Source organism: Archocentrus centrarchus, chromosome 14 (genome assembly GCF_007364275.1).
Source record: "Archocentrus centrarchus isolate MPI-CPG fArcCen1 chromosome 14, fArcCen1, whole genome shotgun sequence".
NCBI lineage: Eukaryota > Metazoa > Chordata > Actinopteri > Cichliformes > Cichlidae > Archocentrus > Archocentrus centrarchus.
In genome coordinates this window covers 31694388-31704054 of record NC_044359.1, presented here as the reverse complement: position 1 = coordinate 31704054, position 9667 = coordinate 31694388, and the positions used below count along the sequence as shown (strand labels likewise).

Below are 9667 nucleotides of genomic sequence, written 5' to 3'. Positions count from 1 at the left end.
CTCTTGAACTGCACATTGGCACACTGTACCCCTTTAATGACGTAGCGAAAAATAATGCAAATCTCTGAGAGGCATCAGCGGCTGGTAGTTCTTGGGGGGTTTTAACAGAAGGAATGGGTAAAATAAATTGTGATGGTGTGCCACGCTTTCTACAGGCCCTCTTTTTATTATTTTCCTGTGTGTTTGGACTCTCTGCTGGCACGGAGCTGAGCTTTGTGACCTGCGGATCAGTCATTAAACTGTTGAATGTAAGGCACAACGTGAGACTGCACTCGCACGACGTACGCTACGGGTCCGGTAGGTTCGCTCTCGTTAATCAAGCATTCGTAAACTGTCGTGTTTTTCAGCTAAGATTAAGTGTCGATAATTCTCTTGTATAACTAAGTTTGCATTGTTGGATAAAAATACAATTCTGTCTTCTGTGTTCAGATATTAATGGTGTGAGTTTCTTATACAGTTCATCTTAACTCCATTATGTATGCGGTGGACATTTACACATTCAAAAAGTGGTTAAATGTGCCTCGTTTTTAGGAGGTGAACTATATTTATAAGGTTTGCTGGATAGTGGAACTTAAGATCAAATGATTGTGAATTAATTATATCTTGTTACGTTTTCTGTGGTTTAAAACACACGCACGTCTACACAGTCACAGTCCTAACACAGTTAAGACGGTTTCTTTTGTGGTTTTTGATGTAAAACATGAAAAATAAGTGAAATTACATCACCAGCGCAACCATACAGTCCCTTTAAGTCAGTATAGCAGAAACATCTGTACTAGTTGACAGAACAAGAACCCAGAGTGGTGTTAAAATATTTGCAAATGCAACTCAACTCTATGACGGTGGAGTCTGCGTATAGGTGTTAATTACAAAGTAATTACAATCCGATATATCACAATACATTTCCCAAGAAAATGGATGATATCATGGCAAGGGGACCAGGTGTTCTGGGGATGTCATAAAAGGAGGAGGCCCCTCGTAGACCCAGGACACACTAGAGAGTCTCTCGGCTGGTCTGGGAACGCCTCGGTGTTCCCCTGAATGAGTTGGAGGAGGTGGCTGGAGAGAGGAGGGTCTGGGCTTCTCAGCTTAGGCTGCTGACCCCCAATAATGGATGGATGGATGAAAAAACAGGAATTGTGCATTTACTGACTGTAGTGTATGTGTTTGTGTTAAGTACCTCTACAAGGAGTTGTAAAGTAGTATAATTGTCAGTTAAACTGGCCACAGATTTTGTTTTGAGCTCCTCTCTCTTCTTCCTCTTGTTTCAGAATGCCCCTACCTCACCCTGCCCTGAACATCCTCCTCTGTCACACATCTCTTCACTACATCCATGTATCTTCTCTGTGGTCTTCCTCTTTTCCTCCTGCCTGACAGCTCCATCTTCAGCATCCTTCAATATCCACTTTCCCTCCCCTGCAAATGTCCAAATCATCTCAGCCTTGCCTCTCTAACTTCATCTCTACACTGCTCAACCTGAGCTGCCCTTCTGATGTACTCATTTCTAATTCCTGTCCCTCTCGGTTACTCCCAATGAAACTCTTTAACATCTTCATGTCTGCCACCTCCAACTCTGTCTCCTGTCTTTTTGTCAGTGCTGCAGTCTCCATAGCTTGTCTCAGTACCATCTTTTAAATATTCCTTTTCACTCTTGCTGCTAATCTTCTGTCACAAATCACCCCTGACACTCATCTCCATCCACAACATGATATATTGCTGTATACTGAGATAACTTTTAGAGATAACACAAATTTCAGTAATCATAAGTACTAAAGAGAGTAGATACTACATGAAATTTGCTTTTTTGTTTTAATTTTGTTTGCCTCTAATATCTCTAACAGCCTTCTGCTGACTGTGTGTCTGAGACAGGTAGCGGACAGCAGTCTGTAACGGGAGTTTCTGCAGTAGAAGACAGCAACAGCTATTGGAGTGTTCGTGGGACCAGTGATGCCTTGTGCCATCGGGGTACCCCGGTCAAGTGTGGGCAGACGATTCGCCTCACTCATGTCAACACAGGCCGTAACCTGCACAGCCACTACTTTGCCTCCCCACTGTCGTCTAACCAGGTGGGTGGTGTGAGAAGTAAAAGAGAAAAGATGAGCGCTTCGGGATGTGTGGGATAATCTCTTGGCAAAGATTGGGAAAGGATGTGTGAAGAAGACGGGCTTAAATTTTTTTTGGCCTAATTCAAAAAAAGCTGATTAGAAGAATGTCAGTGAAATGTCCCAAATTCACTAAAAGCCAGCCAAGTTTAAGCCACTGAAGAGATAAACAGCTGTAACATGGTGGAAAAAAGAGAAGGCCTTTCATTTTTATTCAAAACTAAACCAAAATATTTTGGTGGATTTGAGCTGACAGCGTTTTTTTTATACTGAACAAACTCTCTGGGGAAACAGCCTCAGGTCAGCAAAAATCTCTCAAATCCTGAGAAAGCGTGAGAACGCTGTCTACCCAAAGTGTCAGAGGGTTGGAAGACGCGTGTGTTTAGTTTACATTTCTACTCAGATAACTGTTCCTGTAGTGTTTCTGTGTGTATTAGATGATTTGGGGTAATGCAAAAATCAGTAGCAAGGTCTACTTTGTGAGTTACAAGACTGATTAATCCAGATCGATCCCGAGTGACAGATTAGATTAATCCAGTATATTAGCCAAGAATAAACAGTCCTGCTCCTTTATTACTCTCTAAACTTTCAAGCTTGCAGACATGTAGAAAGTCACAGCTTTTAACACTACTGGATGACAGTGTGAAATTACCATAATAGTAAATAATTTTATGTACATAGACCACTATGACTATATAATATACACTGTATATTGTCAGGAGTTCTCATCCACTCAAGAAGCCCAATGCTTTATTTTGAGTGGTACTAGTACACCATTCACTGGAGGTGTGTTTCGCTGTACTTTGGATGAAGAGACAAGAAGCCAGAAAAACATTATTTATTTTCATTATTATTTGTTTCAAGTGTTGTGATATCTAGACAAATCTAGATAAATATTCAAATTTGTGAAAGTTGATCCTTTTGTACAGAAGTTTTAACACAGCTCAATCTGAGCAGCAGGAAAACTGCAAAGGACAGAATAAAGACCAAAAAGATCCTTTCTTTCACATGTAAAATCCAGACATGTAAATCAGCTTCAGACAGAGCCCGACACTGCCCCAGTCACACAGGCCTGTAGACCGTTCGGTAGCCCCCTCGGCAACCACAACCAGCAGACGATTGTCCCAGTCCCAGGGGAAACCCCGGTCACATGGTACAGCCCCAGTCACACTGGCCATTTGGCAAACCCTGGCAACCACAAGTTGCTAGGAAAAAAAAAAAGTGGATTTCCCAACACTAACCACTAACGAATGAAAATTTGAATATCAGTCATTTAGTGGTTCCTGGAGGTCACAAGGATATGGTGTTGCGAGGGGGTTCTCCGAGCGACCTCTAGGTCTGCATGAGCGGGGCTTTAGATGCAGCAGACATCAGAACTTTGTTCTCACTCCAGGAAATACTTGTGAAAAACTAGACTGAAGATGGTTAAGCCTCAGAATATCTCATGTGGCGTCCATCTGTGTATCTTCTAAACCACTTATTAAACAGAGTCAGAGGGCGGCTCAAGCTTGTCCCAGCTGTCGTATGGGTGAGAATCAGTATATACCCTGGACTAGGAGTACACTAGCTTGTGACCACCTGAAGTTGCTCCTCCTGCTCTCAAACCAGTGATCCTTACATGTAGGGCAAATGTGTTATCCACTACACCACATGTAGCACAATTAAAAGACATCCAAGCAATCATGAACCATTTATTTAATCAATATTAACCAAACAAAATAACAGATGAAGATTAAATAGTCCATTCCCAACTTAAATGATCCTCTTTGTTTCCTTTTGGATTTGGAGGGAAATTAGCCCATCAGGCCAAAATGGTGGGATTATATAGTTTGCTGGGTGTATCCTGCAGATTAAAATGTTTTCACAAACTTGTGATTTAACAGTTTTGTTTGATTTAGGCAAGAGGTGGCACCTTTAGAGTTTGCAGGAAGCAGGACACATAGTGACTGTGTGCTGGCTGTCAATTTTGATGACTGGTATGTGGGCTCAGTCTAATATTATACAGACTTTGCACTTGGGAGCCACCAGGTTAAAGATGGTTCAGTAATATCTAAAGAAGTTCAGGCTCCAGTGCATGTGGAAAAGCAGCGGTAGGTCTTATTCATGTCTGGAATGTTTAAGGGTTGTAGAAGCAATCCAAAAATGTTTCACAAAAGAAAGCGCCACACCTTCTCCTTTATTCCCTTTTCACCAGACCTCTGACCTCTTTCTCCTTTTTCACAGGAGGTAAGTGCATTTGGCGAGGAAGGAGAAGGGGACCACCTTGATGAGTGGACAGTTCAGTGTGGGGGATCCATATGGAAACGGGAGGAGGCCGTCCGCTTCCGTCACAGGGCCACTGATGCACTGCTGTCTGTGACAGGGGAGCAGTATGGACGACCGATCCACGGTCAGACGGAGGTTCATGCCATGTCAAGCCCCAGCCAGCACAGTCTGTGGAAAGCCATGGAGGGTATCTTCATGAAGCCCAGTGAGAGCCCAGCAGGCAGTCGAGACTACAGTCACCCACACACTGAGTTTTGAACTTCACTTTTCTTCCTCTGCTTCTGTCTTTTCCTATTTTCCTCTCTGCCTACTTCTGTCTCTAATCATGTCTGTACCAGCAGTCCCTTACCTTCCCCTGAAGACACTTCGGAAACAATACAAGAAACTTAAGATCCAGGAGCTACACTCTGACTTAATCTGTGAATAGCATTATCATTTGCCTTAAAAGGTACAAGAAGACATTACATATTGAACATATTGTTTGACTGTATGTTACCAATAATGTTTTTCACAGTTTGTAACACTTAATGTCCACCAAGAAGTCATCCTGCTAGCTTTTATTTATTCTCACACTATAACACAGAAGGGAGTGCGGGTTTTGCACATTAATTGATACAAGTCATCCTGTGTTTAGTTGGACTAAGAGATATTGTTACAGTTGTGCCTTTATCCTTTAACAAACAAACATTGTGAGTGTTTACATAGTGGAGCCTTTTAAACTTTTAGAAGCATGGAGACTTGATTCCATTCTATGGTATCTCTACACGAGATACAATGGTATCTCTTTCCCCAGTGTGGGACTAATAAAGGTATTCATTCAATTATTCATTCATTCATTCACATGCAACGGCCAAGCAGTATTACTATAGAAAATAATTTTTTCCCCTTTAAGTCAGTGTTGCATATGAATTATCCCACACTGATGAACCATGAGAAAATAAGCAGTTTTTCTGTGGATGTTTCTTTTAAAGGGGACCTATACGCCATATTTTTATTTTCTGAATTGAACAGAGTATCTGTGGATGATTCACAGTTCAAAATGGTCTTTCTTTATATTATCCTCTGCCTTGTTGCAGACCCTCAGTTCAAGCACTGTCTCTACAGTATCTCCCTTACAACTCCCTAAGCCAGCTATCTTTTGATTGGCTGCTTCTCACAAATAGAAGGTCTGAACAACAGGTGGGTGGGGCTCTGTGCTTACTGTCTGTCTGAGCTGTGTGCCTAGATAAACATATAAAGGACCCCTGAAGAGTAGAAAACCTGTGTGAAACAGCATTCAGAGCAATCTGAAACCTGAGCTTTTGGCTTACAGGTATTACTTGCACATATGCTGACCTTATGATTTGAAACTTTGGCCACATTTAATATATATATATATATATATATATATATATATATATATATATATATATATGACAGAAAACTAGGATAAGAATAACAGGTCCCCTTTAATGCACTGAATACTGTTTATTGTCTTTGTTCAGACAAGTGCAGGGAGATAGAACAGTGTTTTACATTCATGCTGTCTGTGCATGCATGTGTGTTATAGAGGTTCAAAAGAACAACTGCAGTCAATACCTCAGATTAAAGAGTTTCTTATGCAAAGCATTGTCAGAGTGACTTCTTTGTTCTATTTCCCACATTTTACCTTAAAGCAAATTGAAATCACTTTATGAAGTGTGACCTCTTAATTTCACCCACTGTGATAACAGACTGAAGGATTTGCAAGTAAGCCAGACTGTTAATACTTATCTGGACCATTACACTACACATAATGCCTTGTTTGTCCACCTAATGGCGTCTTTGTTTCATTATCTAGCGGTTAATGGGGTTCGGGTGCATCCGCTATGAGGCTATTCTCACTTGTATTTGACCTATGCTCCCTAATTATCATGATTTAGAGTTAGTGTTGATGCCCATAGGAATCCTTCGTCTGGCACGAACTGACAAATGTGTTAATTCACCTCTAGACATAACAGACTGCATCATGCAAAATCGACTTTTAAGATGCAGTTTGTAACACCCACTAAGATGAATTCACTCGGAGCATCTATGTTTGGATACGATATGTATGAAGGTGATGTCAGAGTGAGCTTTCTGCAGATGGAGATGTGGCTTTATGTGCAATGTGGGGAATGAGAGGAGCTCAGTGCCAACCACGCTGTGTTGTTCTATTTTTGAGCTTGATATTTAAAAGTGGCACTGCAGCGATGATAGCAAGTGACAAAGGAACAACCTGAGCTTTAAATTATTAATACAAGGTGAAAATGCTCCTGTTTGCAAACTTACTTTGATCCAAAAAAAATAGATCTACAGTCATGCAAAAACACAAGTGCACACTCATTCAGTTCTAAGGTTTTACATATCAGAACATCATCAAATCATTCGGTCTTTATTGGGTCTTTAAAATCAGATAAATACAAGTTGAGATGAACAACACATACATAGACACGGTGTTATTATTTATTCAACAAAAGCTAAAAATCCCAAAATGCAGAAGCAGCCTGTGAAAAATGAAGTACACCTCATGATTCAACCGCTTGTAGAACCATTTTTAAGGAGTAATAACTGGAAGTAATTGTTTTCTGCATGACTTTATCAGTCTCTCAGAACTTGTGGAGGAATTAATGGCCTGCTCTTCTTTCCAACATTGTTTCAGTTCACTGAGGTTTGCAGGCACAGCTCTCTCATGGTCCCCCCACAGCATTTCAACACCTTGATTCTTTTCTTTTTTCAGACATTCTGTTGAAGATTTACTGCTGTGCTTGGGATCACTGTTCTGGTGCACGACTCGATTTCAGTTGAGCTTTAGCTGTCAGACAGATGGCCTCATATTTGACTCCAGAATACTTTGGTGCACAGAGGAGTTCATGGTTGACTCAATAACTGCAAGGTGCACAGGTCCTGCAGCTCCAGAAGAAGCCCAGACCATTAGCCCTCCACGCACTGTGCCTGACAGCTGGTGTGAGGTTTTTGTGCTGATACGCTGCTTTTGTTTTTTTGACGAACGTGATGCTGTGCATTATGACCAAACATCTGCACTTTCGTCTCGTCTGTCCAAAGGATGTTGTTCCAGATGTTTTGTGTTTTGTTCAGATGCAGCTGTGAAAACCTGAGCTGTGTTGCTGTGTTCTTTTTAGAGCAGCTTTCTCCTGGCAATGCTTCCACACAAGCCAAACTTGTTCAGTCTTTTTCTCATTGTGCTGCCATGAACTTCAATATTTAACTAAGCTAACTGAGGCCTTTAGAGTCTGAGATGTAGCTCTTGGGCAATTTGTCTGAGAATCGCACGGTCTGACCTCAGAGTGAATTTGCTGGTAAAATTGGCAGCTGTCTTGAATGTCTTTCACTTCACACTGCAGAATGATGGGCTTCAAACTCTCCATAGATTCATGAGCAGGAACAAGTGCTTTTCTAAGATCACTGCTGATCTCTTTCCTCCTTCAGAACAAACTGCCAAATCATCTGCCTTTATAGAGGTGCTCACACTCACTGATGATCAAAGAAGTCAAGTGCATTTGATTAGCAGCACCTGGCTGCTCCTTACGGCGCCCTCTTGTTATTGAAGCAGTAGAGTGTGCTTAGTTTTTGTTAAATAATGACACAATGTTGATGTTCACCTGAAGTTATTTTTTACCTAATTTTGGAACATGGTAAAGACCAGATGATTCTTTAAATTATGTCCTGATGGCAAAAACTTTCTTTTTCATGTGACTGTGATGCATGTGCTTTATTTATGAAAGTTTTACCTTTTTGTGTTGCTGTCATTATTGTAAGCTGAATTATTTCAGTATTCCTTTACACAAACACTATTCAAAATAAACCACAGTTGCTATTTTTTCTATCAAAACAAGATTTTATTGCATAAACATATATGGATATATTTTTTTTTTGTTTTAGATTAAACAGATTAAACTTATTATTTGCATTTTAAATATCCATTCAGTTGGTAACTATTGCTGTTTTCTTTCTCCTTTTCTAAGCAGCATGCCAAAGTTGTTTTAAATATCTGTGTTAGGATTTATCTTTATACAATCTACAACTGGTAAAAACATGTTTTGGTAAAAACAAATCTCAAAAGCAACTTTCAAAAACATGAAAATCATGAACCGATCCCGTCCTGATACAGATGTACAGTATAACAATGTAAACATCAAAAGTGTCAATAAAAGGTCTTGTTTTCCTTACACAGCCATGCAAGGATGTCTGAATGGCACAATTATTGGAGAATTGTTAAGATAAAGTGGTCAATGCTGGTTTCAAAAAGGGTCGTGATGCTAACAGACAAAGGTGAAGACATGGTCCACTGGGCAAGTGTCAAAGACAAACTGACTTACAAGGATAAGTGTAGCATACATTATACAGCAGTTTATACAGGACAATGAGGCAGTGAGAACATTCCAGTAAAACCTAATGTGAAGAAAACACACAACATATTGAATTCAATATAAAGTTAACCACCCACAGTGAGGCCTACAGACTCTACTCTAGATGACGTGAAACAGAGATGATGGTGATGTGACCTTGTATTTGCATATTTATGAAAATGCCCTCATCCGCAGTCTGATTTGATTAATAGCTGGTAGAAACTAGAAAAATGGCTATTACTGTATAAATTGGAGAGTCAAATACAGTATGTGACAGTAGTACATACATACCTACATTTAAACCAAGGCTGTGCCACCACAAAGAAAGATTAATTGGATTCCCTGTCTTTCAAAGACACGGAAACCTAAACAACAACATGCATACTGATTTACAGTATTATACATTTTTGCTGTGATCTTACAAAGCTATTTTTTAAAATTTATTTTTAAAGAAAGCCCTCTCCCCTCTTGCCTTCTTTTATAGTCTGTCTCACCTGGACACGTGGTTGCACATTAGTTTGAAATATCTAATTGTTTTCATCCGCCCCACCAAAGAGCTAGAAAACAAATGAAATTGCTCCAAATTCTAAGTAGGAACAAACCAGTCTACAATAATATCCAAGGGGAGCACAGTGCAGTCCACATACACTGCTGTTATGGCATGTTGCAATCTGGGATAATGAACACTAGCGTGTGTAAAGCTACATCTACACGGGGCTGGGCTATTTGGTTGAAATAACTGTAAACAGTATTTGCTGCAATTTCCACTAATTCCTTAAATGTGTTTAGTAAAACTTGACATTTTCCTCAGTATCCACAATGCCGTTCCAATGTCAGCACATAAATAAGGATATTTCTTTCTTGCCCAGCCCAACACTAACACCACCAAGTACAACTTCATCCTCAGATTTAATATGTGGTGTCACTGACATG

The 9667-nt window shown here is 40.2% G+C and overlaps 1 protein-coding gene across 1 annotated transcript; it reads left to right on the top strand.

Moving 5' to 3' along the window:
- The first annotated feature begins 43 nt into the window (after nt 1-43).
- On the top strand, nt 44-5755 carry sdf2 (stromal cell-derived factor 2). The gene is made up of 3 exons (XM_030746724.1): nt 44-297; nt 1870-2066; nt 4326-5755. The coding sequence occupies exons 1-3, from the start codon at nt 114-116 to the stop codon at nt 4623-4625; spliced, it is 681 nt and encodes a 226-aa protein (XP_030602584.1). The 5' UTR covers nt 44-113; the 3' UTR covers nt 4626-5755.
- The last annotated feature ends 3912 nt before the right edge of the window (nt 5756-9667 follow it).

Bases quoted from the DNA above. Each gene is read 5' to 3' on its own strand.
- sdf2 (XM_030746724.1), top strand. From the start codon at position 114: ATGGGTAAAATAAATTGTGATGGTGTGCCACGCTTTCTACAGGCCCTC. The intron at 298-1,869 runs GTAGGTTCGCTC...TGTCTGAGACAG, and splicing joins CGACGTACGCTACGGGTCCG to GTAGCGGACAGCAGTCTGTA. The intron at 2,067-4,325 runs GTGGGTGGTGTG...CCTTTTTCACAG, and splicing joins CCCCACTGTCGTCTAACCAG to GAGGTAAGTGCATTTGGCGA.